Source organism: Chrysochloris asiatica, unplaced genomic scaffold (assembly GCF_000296735.1).
Source record: "Chrysochloris asiatica unplaced genomic scaffold, ChrAsi1.0 scaffold00282, whole genome shotgun sequence".
NCBI classification, from domain to species: domain Eukaryota; kingdom Metazoa; phylum Chordata; class Mammalia; order Afrosoricida; family Chrysochloridae; genus Chrysochloris; species Chrysochloris asiatica.
This window is the reverse complement of record NW_006408800.1, coordinates 642,693-657,357: the sequence shown is the minus strand read 5'-3', so window position 1 is coordinate 657,357 and position 14,665 is coordinate 642,693. Positions and strand designations below refer to the sequence as shown.

The following is a 14,665-nucleotide window of genomic DNA, read 5'->3' as shown; positions in this document are numbered from 1 at the left end:
GAAGACCTAGGATGAGACTGAGCAAGCATCAAATCTGCCAAAGGGAGTACAAATGAGAATTGAGCCAGTCCTCTTCTAAAACAGCCTGAAGCTGAGAAGTTCAGGGGACAGTGGGCTCTGGAGCAGGGAGTGACAAACTTAGAAAATGGTAGTTCATAACTTCCATACTGACTACATCTCCCATGCCAACCCAAGACCAGGGGAGATGGGTCTAGAATGCCCAAGGATGAGCACAACACTGAGAGGGCTTTGCAGTGGGGGGACAGGCAAGGCAAGCCCACAGAGAAGACTCTGGGAACATCAACAATGGCAAAACTTCAGGGAGGAGAGCAAAGCACACCAGTTCTAACACCAAGAAAATCTGCATTCGAATAAAGGAGGATTTGTGTGACTTTCAAAGAGTCCTATCCTGGAAAGTAGAGAATGGAGACTTGTTCTTTCTCTGGAGTCCCCCATGAAATCCTGGTGGCCATCGGATTACCTCCTGTTTGCTTTTGAGCCACACCCCACTCCCTCCAGCAACTAAAACTTTTGTAGATTATTTTTCTTTCAAAGGCCTCGATACTGTCCCTTTTAGCCCGGTCTCTGTACCTGTCCAGTGGAGCTGTCCATTCAGCAAGGTGGTAAAGTTTTCCTGGCCTGTTTACCTGGTTTGGGAGGACAGGCAGTCGGAGCCCACCTCAGTGCCAACTTCAGTGGGTCATGGTCTGAATGGTGCCTACATACATTCTTCAGATTAAACTGCAGAGGACCCCCAAGCTGGCTGCAGACAGTGGCCCACCCACCTCCAGGAGGATAGAAATTTGAAGCAGGCTCACTAGAGGGAAGAGCCCAGTGGGGCGAGGTTTGCAGAGTCCACTGAGCCTTCCTAGGTTTCTCTCCATCACTTCCCCAACAACATGGGCCCTGGATTTGGGATGAGAGGACACTCCAGGGTCCACACTAAGGGCTGGAATGAGAGAATCCTAAAAGGAAGTCTGCTTGAAATAAAGCCCAGCCAGAAAGTACCACCACCCCAGACCAGACACCCACATCCTGTCACTTCCCAAACCTACCCAGCAGCACAGCCATACCCAGGGGTCCTGCACACAGGGACACTCCCCAGGTAGGGAATTCTCTGCCTAATTCATGTCGAATGATCAATACTTGGGAACAGCTACCTAAACTCGCCATCCTGGCTGCTTTATCCTGCACAGAATCAAAATCAGAAAGGGGCTAGCCAACACGACTTTGCTGCTTTGAGGATCCCTCAATTCTGTCTCATCATTGACCTTGGTCCCTGTCCCTTGGTTATTTTATTGGCTCCACAGGATCCCTGTGTGCAGTGCCCAGCCTGCGCCTGCATCCATTACTCTGAGGAGGGCCCATTCCGGCTCTGCCTTCTAGCCCTCTGTGTCACAGCTGGCTCAGAATGCGTCTCTAGGGATGAAAGGAAATTCTTGTCTCTTTAAGGTGTGTGCCATCCAGAGTGTGGTGACAAAGGCTGCGATGGTCCCAATGCAGACCAGTGCCTGAACTGTGTGCACTTCAGCCTGGGCAACTCCAAAACCGGCAGGTAACGGGAGGGGTGGCAGGGCTGCATGCCCCTTGGCCTCACCGAGGACACCCATCCAGCTGTGCCCTTATCCCCCCACAACCTGATGCCCCAATTATGACTCACTGTAGCATCCCAGAAAGGAATCACATTGACAGTAACAGCTTTTCATTTAAATGTTTCTAGTAACCTTTTGTTGTAATCACACAAATACATGTCCATCACAGAGAAATCAGACACTGTAACATTTTGGTGTCTAAAATTTTAAACCTTTTTTCTTAGTCTCCTAAGACTGCTATAACAAAATACCGCAAACCAGGTGACTTTTCAAGAATGGAACTTTATTGTCTCACAGTTCTTGAGGTTTGAAGTTCCGATCAGCATAATTATGGGCTGTGTTTGGTTCTTCTGAGGCCTCTGAGAGGAACTGTTCCATGCTTGTCTGCTGGGCTCTAGTGACTTCTGGCAGTCTGTCTTCACCCTGTGTGTGCATCTGTATTGGTGTCCGTCCTCTTTATAAAATAACACTCAGAAATGATTAGGGTTAGCACCCTCCCTACGCCAGTGTCACCTCTATGGTCGTTGTTGTGAAGTGCCATTGAGTCAATTCCCACCCATAGCAACCCTGTACAGGGTTTCTAAGGAGCAACTGGTGAGTCTGAACCCGCTGACCTTGCAGTTTATACTGACTTTGCAGTCCAGTGCATTAACCCACAATGCCACCCCAGGACTCTGATAGCAGTTACAAAGAAAAGCCCTATTTTCTCAAACAATGCCACATTCCTGCATGAGGGTATCAACATACCTCTTTTTTGGGGTGGGGAGCACAATTCAGTCTATAAGCAGGGTCATATTGAGCATGCCACGGTAGCCTCTGGTGTATACATACCAAGGTGGTTTTAGGGCTGTGCTGTTCTCAGCCACCCTGTCTCCTTTCACAGCCTGGGCCTCCTTGTTCCTTTCTCAGAGCTTTTGTCACACTCTCCTGGGAGCTCCCAAGAGACTCGGTGAAACTTGCTCCCCAGAGGGGTGGAACTGCTGGTAGTTTAGAACTGTTGACCCTGAGGTTAGCAGCCTAATTCGTAACCACTACAAGATTGCTATGAGTCAGAATGGACTCCATGGCACATAACGACCACCAGCACATCACCACCAACATTAGGTAGCAGCTTACCTAATACCCCAGACATTGGAAATCCACAAGTAATACGTGGCAGAGGCTTAGTTTGTGCACGGCTCGCTCTCCACCCTAGGGCATTTCTAAACACAGCTACACTCAATCTACTGAGCCCTAAGATTAGCCAGCAGATCCCAGGGGGTGCCAGAGGTGCATGTTCTAAAGCCAGCTACCAGGGAGCCTCAGAAAATCTGTGAGGAAATGGAATGAAAAGTTGGTAGGTTCCTTCAGGACATGAGAGGCAGCTTCACGCCCTCCTGCTGGATTGACTGCATGGAGAAAACTCAGGTTTCTATCAGTGCTCAGGGCCTCCAGCTGTGTTCCTACAAACCTCCCATCTGCACCAAGACTGGGGCTCTAATGCAAATGTTCAGTATTCATACCTGGGGCCTTTGTTCCTCAGTTTTGCTGATCAGGATGGGACCCTAAGCCAGCTGCCTGCCTGGGGCTGACCTGTGGCAGCTGGGCTGAAAAGGCCTCACAACCTTCTTCCTACAGGAAGTGTGTGAGCAACTGTCCCTTGGGCTACTTCGGGGACACAGCAGCAAGGCGCTGTCGCAGGTGTTACAAGGGCTGTGAGTCCTGTTCTGGGAGAGCCCCCACCCAGTGCCTATCCTGCCGCAGCGGGTTCTACCACCATCAGGAGATGAGTACCTGCGTAATGCTATGTCCTGTAGGTTTCTACGCAGAGGAAGGTAAGTGCATGCCCTCGACTGCATGAAATGATGGGGATGGACTCACAGCAGGGGGAGCCAGCTGTCCTGCCTTTCCACCTGCAAGGTGATGTGATGGGCAGGACTCAGGCTGAGACATCACCTAGCCCTGAAAGAGGTACAGTGAAGCATTTGGATTAATAGAGGAATGTCGCTAAACAAGTTATGGAGAAGTGATCACTGTGATGTTGGAGAGGGTCCCACTGGGGGAAGGGGCCCTAACTGTAATGCAGCTCTTCTTGCTTCTGTGGAGGAGGCAAGGACATAGTAGTAATGGTAGTTGTTGTTAAGTGCCATTGAGTTGGTTCTGATTCATAGTGACCCTGTGTGGGGTTTCTGGGGAGCAGCTAGCGAGCTTGAACCAGTGACCTTGCCGTTCAAACTGACTTTGCAGTCCAGCGCATCACCCCACAGTGCCACACAGTCATATAAAGTCATCAAGGACTCAGAGTCTGAGGGAAAACATAGCACTGCAAGACCCATTTCACAGCCTTGTCAAATCCTGTCCTGGATTGCCAAACAGAGCTGCTCTCGGTGGGGTCTCCATTATCCCAGCCTCTCCCAAAGCAGCACCAGCCATGCTCATTCACCCACTGTCCTAAGTGAGCACCTAAGGCGGGCCACAGGAGGGGACTGGAGAAGATGCAGCACTGACCTGGGAGATGAGATGAGGCCCACGGTGCCTGGACAGGGTGGTATTTGCTGAGTTGCTCCATCGATAGACCTAGATGATAAAGTCTCCAAATGGAATGGGCAGACATCGGTTCAGAAGAGTCCCCCTGTGAAAGGTGCCAGTCTCCCTGATTCCTCTCGTGGCTCTTCTGGTGAGGGGTGGCCTCCAAAGCCTCGTGATTGCGGGAGACTTTTGGCTTACCCTAATATGGAGAGGGGAAGAGGCCTGCATTCTCAGTGTGGCCTCTGCTGTCTTACTCATTCTCATCCCTGCTGGTGGCTGGCCCTGGTGAAGACTGTCCTCCACCCTGGTTTGGAGTGCTGCAGTCTCACTGACCCAGATTTCACTCACCTCAGCTCTTCCCTTCACCTGTTCCTCACCGTGCTATTTGTCCCCAGCTCAGAAAAACTGCCTTAAATGCCACCCAAGCTGTAAAAAGTGCATTGATGAGCCAGAGAAATGTACCGTCTGCAAAGAAGGATTCAGGTAAGGCCTTGACTTTATACCTGAAGAGTGCCAAATGGTTTCTACCCTTTGGAGATTTTGCAGTTGATTTATGAAGCTTTTGTATCTCTGTCTAAAAGCTAAAATTTCAGAGGCCCAAAGACTTTAAGGATAAATATTCTAAATCCATTAAATCATATTTCTTTCTCTTTTATTCTTGTCTTTTTGTTGTAAATTGAGTGAAGGTTTATAGACAAGACCATTAACTTTATATTTAGCAAATCATTTTGTTTCATCTGCGCATTTGTTAGTGTTTCATCTCAGTGGTTACAGTCTCCTCCCTGCAACAACCTCCTTGTGGTTCCCAATTTACACCATATTTTTCACAAATGAACAAAGCAAAAATATTTGCTGTACACATATAAAACAAATTTATTTATTTATTTATTTATTTATTTATTTATTTATTTATTTATTTATTTATTTATTAAAATGCCCAAGGGGCTCATTCAGTAAGCCAGCCTCCTACCCTAAGGCACACAGCCCTCTCAGTACACCGAACTGGAGCCTGCAGCTGCTCTGTCTCTCCCTGCTGTCACCACCTTTCCAAGTACGGATCTCACATTCCACTCATGGTCTTCTTTCTTGATGGTCCTGGGATAGTCTGTTCAGAAATAAAATATTAACTACTCCCCACTTTTAGTCATACATCTTCTACAGTTTTATAGTTTTGACAATCACAATCTCACTAACAATTACAGTTGAATCATAAAATTCTATCCCCATCACCCCCCACCCCCTTTCACCTGACCTTTCTGGAAAAGCGGAAAACTATTCAGTAGGGATTCTACCTAACCCCCTTCATTCTGAAACTAAGCATACTCATGAAAGCTAGTAAAGCAGCCACTTCATGCCTTTATGTTGTTGTTTTGTTGTTAGTGCCGTTGAGCCGGTACCAACTCATAGCAAACTTATACACAACAGAACAAAACACGGCCTGGCCCGGTGCCAACCTCACAGTCACTGCTATGCTTGAGCCCATTGCTTTTGCCACTGTTTGAGCCCATCTTGTTTGGGGTCTTCCTCTTTCTTACTGACCCTCCACTTACCAAGCATGACATTCTTCTCCAGAGACTGGTCCCTACTGATGATATGTCCAAAGTATAAGAGACAAAGTCTGGCCTTCCTGGCTTCTAAGGAGTACTCTGGCTTTACTTCTAACAACACAGATCTGTTTGTTCTTTTGGCAGTTCATGGTACTTTTAATATTCTCCTCCAACACTATAACTCAAATATATCAATTCTTTTACTATTTTCCATAATCACTGTCCAACTTTCACATGCATAAGGTTATTGAAAATACCATCACTTGGGTCAGGTGCACCTTAATCTTCAAATGAAAATCTTTGCTCTTGAACACTTTAAAGAGGTCTTTTGCAGCAGATTTGCCTAATGCAATATGTAGTTTAATTTCTTGACTACTGCTTCTAAGAGTGTTGATGATTGGTCCAAACAAAATGAAGTCTTTATATGAATGCTGTTTATTGATCCAGTGGTGAGGACTTTTGTTTTCTTGACATTGAAGTTCAACCCATGCCAAAGACTGTGGTTTTTGATCATCATCAGTAAGAATTTGAAGTCTTCTTCACTTTCAGCAAGCAAGGTTTTTTATATCCTATGTCTAAATTGCCCAGTTCTATTAGCCCAGTAAACTGAGGAGGCAAGCATGTTCCTTATTACGGCGAATCTTCCAGTTATAATTTTGAGCAACTACATCCATAAGCAAAAGTCCATTTCATCGAAGTGTGCCAATTTGCACTTGCTCACAGTGTCAGTTTCTGGTCAGCTTAACACTAGCCATCCAAGCTAATCAAAGGGTTTGGTAGCTCACCTCCCTACCCTTCAGACCAGCTGGCCCCTTCACCTTCATACCCAGCTCTCAGGGGCTAGGTCAGTGCCCGTAGGCTCAGGAGTTCACAAAATTCCCTAAACTTCAGACCAGCCATGCCTTCTTTCCTCTTCTCTCTCATATCTCAGGGTCAATGGATGCCAATGGAACATGTCCAAACTCAGCCTTCATTGCTGCATTTCCCCTACTTACACTCACAAGTAGGCACAGGTGGTCTGCAGCAAGCATATTAGACTACTGCTGGGTTACCTTTAACTTTTAGACCTAGAAGGGGCTTTTCCTCATGAGATGACTTTTCTTGTCTTGCTGCCTCCAAAGCAAACAGCTTGCTTGAAACTTGAAAAGTCAGCTTTTTTCTGCAGGTCTTTCTTTCAACAAGAATTTTCTGTTCTCCCAGCAGTACTGGGTTGGACTGCGTGTCTTTTCAAGTGCAAATTCCCAACTCAGAAGGCTCTGGGTGAGGCTCAGGATTCCACCTAAGGGCCCATACAAAGGTTTATCAGGAAGCTTGTTTACCTGGGCAGATTCTAACTTCTCTTTTAGCAAATAGAGACTGGCTTACAAACCTTCTGTAATCGTAATTCCCAATATTCATTTCTATTACACATGTATGTCTCTTTAGACCAGTGTCCACAAGGCAGTTAAACACAAAAGTCTTTTTTCCCCCCTCCCTTACTCATTCAGAACCAACTTGAAGGCACTTAACAACAACAACTATTATTGTAGAGCTATCTATTTCTTTCTCCAATTCTATTAGAATTTGATTTATGTATTTGAGTCTCTTTCCTTCGGAGAACAGGTATTTATTATGGAAATAATGTCTTTCCTTGTCTCTTATGCTGGTTTTTGCCTAAAAGACTTTTTTGTCAGAGATTAATATTGCCACTCCTGGTTGTTTTTGATTGCCATTAGCCCAATAAATTTTTCCATCCTTTATGTGGTGCTGTGGGTTAGTGTGCCAGACTGCAAAGCCATTTGAACTGCAAGGTTGGTGGTTCAAGCTCACCAGCTGCTCCTTGGAAACCCATACAGGGTCGCTATGGGTTGGAATCAACTCAACGGCACTTAACAACAACAGCAACAGCAACAATTTTTAATCTGTGCTTGCCTTTTTGTGTAAGATGTGTCTCTTGTAGACATCATATTGAAGGATCTTGTTTTCCATTCTGCTACTCTCTGTCACTTGACTGGTGCATTTAAATTTAAGCATTTGATCTTTAGCATGCATATCAATTGGTATGAATTGATTGCAGTCAGTTTGCTGTTTTTTTTTTTTTTTTTTTTGGTGCTGCTGGTTTCTTTGTTCCACGTGTTTTCCTGTGCTGAGTTCATTTGTGTATGTGTGTGCCTTTTCTTGTTAATTTCGTCATCATTTAATGTTTACAAAGTCTTCATAGATATTCCTTTTCTTGATCTGATTTGAAGGTATATTAAGTTTCCTTGAGGTGACCCTGTAATTTACTTATTTCCCAGTTTAAAATAATATGCTTTATCTTGAAATCTACTTGACCTCCTTGCCACCTGTAACTGTATTTTTCCTTCCCTTCACTTTGAAGTTGGCTTCATTATAGATTGGTATTTCTGATTCCTTATCTTCAGTCTTGTAGTTTCTTTTTACTCTGTATACGTTGACCTCTAGATTGCATTCTGGGTGGTGTTCCCATGTATGTCAATCTCAGACTGATGTCTGTTGTTTGGGTTTCTCAGTCCAAAGGACTCCCTTTAGTATTTCCTGTACAATTTACTTAATTATTATAGATTCCTTTAATTTCTGTTTATTTGGAAATGTTCTAATTTCACTGTCATATTTGAGGGGCAGTTTTGCTGAGTATATGATTCTTGGTGGGTTTTTTCTTTCTTTGTTTTATGTGTTTCCCCATCACCTTCTTGCTTGCATGGTTTCTACTGAGAAATCAGAACTTAGTTTTATTGGTGTTCCTTTCTAGATAACATTTCATTTTTCCGAGCTGCTTTCAGGGATTCTTTCCCTGGTTTTGCTTTTGGAGAGTTGGATTATGATACGTCTTGGTGATTTCTTAGTGATATGTCTTGGTGATTCTATCCTGTTTGTAGTTCATTCAGCTTCTTGAATGTTTTATCTTCTCATCTTTAGTGATATTAGGGAAATTTTCTTCCAGCAGCTATTCAACTATCCTTTCTGTAATTTTCTCTGTCTCTTCCTGTTCTGGAATTCCTATCACCCGTAAGTTATTCCTCTTCATGTTATACCACATGAATCTTAGGCTTTCTTCATTTTTTTTTTTTCATTCTGTTTTCTGATTGCTCTTCTAGCTTACTGATACTGAGAGATTTATTCTCAAGCTTGCTAATTCCGACTTCCATTGATCCAAATCTACTCCCCTGCCTTCTGGTGCAGTGTCCATTTCTAGTATCTTAGTACTATCTTCTGGATTTCTGTTTGCAGGTTTTATATTGTCTCTAATGCTTTTATCTATTTTGTTTGATCGTTCCTATAGAGCTTTTCTGAATTCTCCCTTGTTTTCCTCGACCTTTCTGTCAGTCATTTGGATGTACCTAAATATAATTCTCCTGAATTCCTTTTCAGGTAGTTCAGTACCTCTTATGCCTCAAAAACAATTTCTAGCTCTGCATCTTGGTCATTTGAACTACTCTGTCTTGTTTATTCATGGGAACAGAAATTTTCTGCTGCTTTTCTAGGCATTGTGATGGTGTTGTATTTGTATTAAGTTGATGAACATATGTTGGCATATTCTTAGGCACTCACCAGTTGCCTCCTGGTGAGGTGTGAGCAGATGTGCTTTCCTGTTCATGATTCATACAGTTCAATTCAGAATGGATGTAGTTGCTTTTGGTTGTAGTCACTGCTCAGTTTTATAGTAGTTGGTCTTGGCTCTTGCCCAGTTGGTAGGGTTATAGAGTGTACAGTTCAGTTGTCTGGCCACAGTTTCTGTCTCCTGTTGGATGAGGCATGAAGAAGGAAAACAAACCAAGTAACCAGGCATCACCATGAAAAATAAGAGTCAAAGATTTCTCTCTGCCAATAAGCAGTATAGTGCACCACCTACTGACCTGTTACCTTCACAGAGAAAGTTCAGGATGGCTATGCTGTGTCCAGTGGGCCCCACACAGATCACCAGCCTTCTTTCCTTACTTTTTGTTCCCCCACTTTTTTTCTATGCCCCACTCGTCCGTTCAGCAACCTCTCCTAGTGAGAGCTAGTCCAGGGCTGTCCAGGATTGACTTTGCAGATTGGAAGCAGGGCCTTCCCTATTGGAATTATTGTAGATCGCTCCTCTCTAGGGCTTATAACCTCCCAGTGGCTCTGACAACCTGGAAAATGGGAGAATCCCCAAGGGTGTTCGCTATTAGGAAAAAATAAAAAATAAAATCACACCTTTGTCTCTATGAGCCACATATAGGTTTTTGCAACATGAATATGTTTTCTTGTCTCTAAAGCCATTCGTGAACTCTCAAGATGGCTGCAGCAGGTCCCATTGGCCACCACTGCTTATCAGTTACCTCCTCTCTTGGCATGTCTGTTAGCTTTCTCTCTTGAGTCACTTTTATATCCCTTCCTCTGGAGCTCAGAGTTTCAGGACTGTCCTCTGCATCTGTCTCATCTGGTTTTCCATAACCTTGCTGAAGAGAGTCCGCACAGCCTTTCTGCTAGTCCACCATCTTGCCCTGCTTCAGAGCACAGTTCTCAGGCCTCCACAGGGATGTCAGGCATCAGCCCTAGTGTAGGGAGGACCTAGAGGATGTCAGCCAGTCTCCCTCCCAGACCCTACGCATTCTCTATCCCAGTGTTGCTGGGACTGAGATGAACCAATGGAGACTATTATTTTGGGGAAGGAGGAATGAAACAGACTTATTCAGTGTCAGCTCTTGCTCATGGCACTTGCAGCAGTGTTGCCTCATTTAATCTTCACTGCACCCCATGAAGTAGATATCGCCATTACACACACTTTACACACAGGGCAGATAAAGCACACCTGGCTCAGGGAGCATTGTCACTGCCTCAGGGAGGATGCCTATGTCTTGCACCTTCTTTCCTGACCAGGAAATTGGGGAAGAGGGTCCACAGATGTGGGGTCTGGAAAAAAGGACAGAAGCAGAGACCCTAAAGCTACTCACCTAACTGATATTATTTCAACTTGTTAGCAGGACAAGGAAGATGTAGGAGTTGAAATGATGGACTAGTTAGGAAGGAGATTTTAAACCTTTCAGTGTCTCCTTGTTCTGTTCTACTGACTGCCTTTTGGTCTATGTACAGGTTCCTCACGAGCACAAATAAGTGTTCTGGAACACCCATTTGTTATTGTCCATACAGTCAAGTGCCTTTGCATAGTCAGTAAAGTACAAATAAACATCTTTGTTGTATTGTCTGCTTTCAACCAATATCCATCTGACATCAGTGATATCCCTCATTCCGCTTTATCTTCTGAATTCAGGTTGAATTTCTGGCAGCTTCCTATTGATATTTTGTATAACCATTCTTGAATTATCTTTAGTAAAATTTTACATGCATGTGATATTAGTAATAGTTTGATGATTTCTGCATTCCATTGAGTTACCTTTCTTTGGAATGGATACAAATATGGATCTTTTCCAATTTGTTGGTCAGGTTGCTGTCTTCCAAATTTCTTGGCATAGATGTGTGAACGCCTCTATTGCTGCTTGTTGAAACTTTTCCACTTGTGAGATTTTTTTTCTCTGTCAATTCCTGGAGCTTTTTTTTCCTTCAATACCTTCAGTACAGCCTAGATTTCTTCCTTGAGTAACATCAGTCCTTGATCATATGGTACCTCTTAAATTATCCAATGTAGACTAATTCTTTTGGGTAGACTGATTCAGTATATTCCTCCCATCTTCTTTCAGTGCTTCCTGCTCTGTTCAATACTTTGCTGGTAGAATCCGTCAGTATTTTAACCTGAGACTTGAATTTTCTCTTCAATTCTTTCAACTTGAGAAATGCTGAGCTTGTTGTTTCCCTTTTGGTTTTCTAATTCCAGATCTTTTGCCTTTGTCTTTTCAAAATGCCCTTTGAAATGTTCTGTTCAGCTCTCTTCCTGTCTTTTTAACAACCTTTTGCTTTCTTCATGTCTGATGGTCTTGAATTCAACCTATAACTCTTCTGTACTTCCATCATAAGTGTTTAACACATCAAATTGATTCTTGAGATGGTCTCTAAATTCAGGTGGGATATACTCAAGGTCATACATTGGCCCTCATGGACTTGTTTTAATTTTCTTCAGCTGATGGTTGTGAGCCTTTCCATCATCTCTCCCCACAGATGTAGTCAGTTTGATTCCCGATTGTTCTGTCTGGTGAGTTCTATGTGTATTGTTGTTGTTATGTGCCATGGAGTCGGTTCCAACTCGTAGCGACCCTGTACAGATTTCCGAGACTGTAAATCTGTACGGGAGCAGAAAGCCTCATTCTCCCGTGGAACAGCTGGTAGTTTCAAACTGCTGACCTTGTGGTTCGCAGCCCGATTCGTAACCACTATGCTACCAGAGCTTCTTTGTGTATTGTTGTTGTTAAGTGCCGTTGAGTCAATTCCGACCCATGGCGACCCTGGATAGGGTTTCCAAGGAGCAGCTAGTGAGCTTGAACTGCTGACCTTGCAGTTCAAATATCTTTCTTGAACACCTATTATGTTGTTTAAGAAAGATATTTGTCCTCACCCAGAATCTTCTGAGGTGGATAATTTCCACTTGAAAGGACAAGCAGACCAGCCTGGAGAAACTAGAAGAACAGAAGATACTTCTATTTTTTCTAATGTTTTATTGTGAATTATATGATAGTTTACATGAGAGAACATTAGCTTTACATTCATCCTATCATGTATCATTTCATTGCCATGGTTACAGTCCCCTCCATGCATCATCAACCAACCAAAGAGTATACCCTGCATGCCTGTCCCCCAGTAATCAGCACACAGCCCCTCTCCCTCTGAGTCTAAAGTCCCCAGCCACTCCATCTTTCCACGTCATCATCTCTGCCTCCATCTCTGGCATCACTACTTCTCTGGGTGAGGTCCTGCTCTCTGCTCTTCTCCCTTAATGGTCCCAGAAACCTCTGCTCCTAGACTACAAAGTCAATCACTCCACTCCTTTTGCTACACAACATCTACCTTTACATTTCCAACCCTTACAATCAGTCCTGATAACAGTTATTCACTTGTATCACAAGAGACCTACCCGCATCTCCTTTCATCAGACCTGCCCAGACAGATTGGATACTACTCAGTGGAGATTCTACCTTCCTCCATGCCCTCTGGATCTAGACTCCCTCTTGAAAGCTCATAAGCCAGTCACTTCTTGCCTTTGTAGCCCCTCCACCCCCACTTTGAGTAGCCAGTGTCCAAGTTGCCCATCCCTGTCTGCTCTGTGCTTGGAGACGGTAAGAATGATCCTTGCTGTAAAGATTTGTTCCCTCTTTTGAGCTACTGCATCCATGGTGGTAGTGGTTATGTGCTGTGGAGTTGGTTCCGACTCACAGGGGCCCTGTACAGGTTTTCTGAGGCTGTAAATCTTTACAGGGGCATAAAGCCTCATCCTTCTCCCGTGGAACAGTTAGTAGTTTTGACTGACTTTGTAGTTCGCAGCCTGATTCATAACCATTACTCTACCAGAGCTCCATAGGTGTAGGTCAAGTTCATCAAATTGTATCAGAATACTCTTTTTTTTTTTTTTTCTTCTCATCTTTCTTCTAGTTTAGCTGATCATCCAGTGATTGAAGCCAGGTCAAGTGGATTTTATCTGCATGTGTGGGTGTTCTTATGCATATGTCCTCTCTTCTTATCAGCTGAACACTTCACTCTCTACTCTATTCCTCTGTGACTATGTCACTGACTCTGGGCCCAAGAGTCCACAGGTCTTGCCACACTGCTGGCCAACCAGGTCTCCACCTGGGTACACAGGAGTCTATTGAATATTGTAGGGCTTAGCTCGCAGATTCATTGCTGTTTTTCCTTGCTTCCCCTTATGGATGATGAACGTGGTCACCAATCAGAGTGCATGTTTGCTCATGTATTCCCATTGAGTCTTAGTCTTGGAAGAGGGTTTGCCCTGAGAGGACCTGACCACTTGCCTTGATGTCTCCTGGGCAAGCAACTTGTTTGCTTGTTCTTGTAGTAATCAGTTGGACTGCCTATATTGTTTTGTATTTTTCCTGTTGGTCTGTTTCTCAAGAGGTATCTTCTGTTCTTCTAGCCATTCCAGGCTGGTCTGCTTGTCCTTTGAAGTGGGGATTTCCCACCTCAGAAGATTCTGGATGCGGTTCAGGATTCCACCTATGGTCTTATATAATACTCTGCAGGAAGCCTCCTTCACTGGGCACGTTGTAGCCCCATTTTAGGTATTCCAATCACTTATGTGGTGCTGTTAATTAATGCACCAGGCTGCAAAGCTGTTTGAACTGAAAGGTCGGTGGTTCCAGCTCACCAGCTGCTCCTTGGAAACCCTGTACAGGGTCGCTATGGGTTGGAACTGACTCAACAGCACTTGACAAAAACAACAACAATCAGTTATAGGCAGAAGACAGACTTGCAACCTTTCTATGGTGATTTCTGACTACTCCTTTCTCTCCCCCTCAACTGTCTATTTTATAATGGTATGCCAGGGAAACCAATATTTGAAAGACAGCCAAGCATCTTAACATTATTTCCCTTCTTTTCACCTTTCCAACCATGTCTTAACCCCTGTATCCCAGAGCCCTATTGTTCCAAGGTTGTGAATACATCATTATTTTCCTCTGTCCCACTTAGCCCATGCAAACCTGCCTAATTGTTCTCCCATCTGCTTTGTTCTTCCATTCCCCTCACCTGTCTTGTGTATTGCCCTCCCTTCCTAGCATCTAAACTATCCTGTGTCTATTCACTACCCTGTGCTCCACCTTCCCCTCCCTCCCCTCACCCCTACATCTCAGTGACCAGCAAAGAATCCATACACCTTTTAGTATGGATTCTTCGTCTTAGTCTTTTACAGTAGTATTTCTCCTTTTGTGACTGACTGAATTTCATTAAACATAATGTCCTCAAGGTTCATCCATGTTAAGCGGTGGGTTGCAGCTTCCTTGTTATTTTTCAAGGTAGCATAGTATTCCATTCTGTGTATGTACCACAGTTTATTTATCCATTCTTCAGTTGATGGGCACTTTGGCTGCCTCCATCTTTTTGCTATTGTAAATAGTGCTGCTATGAACATTGGTGTGTATATATCTTCTCGTG

General features: G+C 44.1%; 1 protein-coding gene across 2 annotated transcripts in view; it reads left to right on the top strand.

Moving 5' to 3' along the window:
• The window catches only part of PCSK6 (proprotein convertase subtilisin/kexin type 6), a 358,296-nt gene that overhangs the window by 317,495 nt on the left and 26,136 nt on the right, over positions 1 to 14,665 (top strand). For both annotated transcript variants that reach the window (XM_006874527.1, XM_006874526.1), the window contains 3 exons: positions 1,453 to 1,555; positions 3,210 to 3,406; positions 4,496 to 4,583. In XM_006874527.1, coding sequence (XP_006874589.1) covers positions 1,453 to 1,555; positions 3,210 to 3,406; positions 4,496 to 4,583 — 388 coding nt within the window. The remainder of the gene's footprint in view (positions 1 to 1,452; positions 1,556 to 3,209; positions 3,407 to 4,495; positions 4,584 to 14,665) is intronic.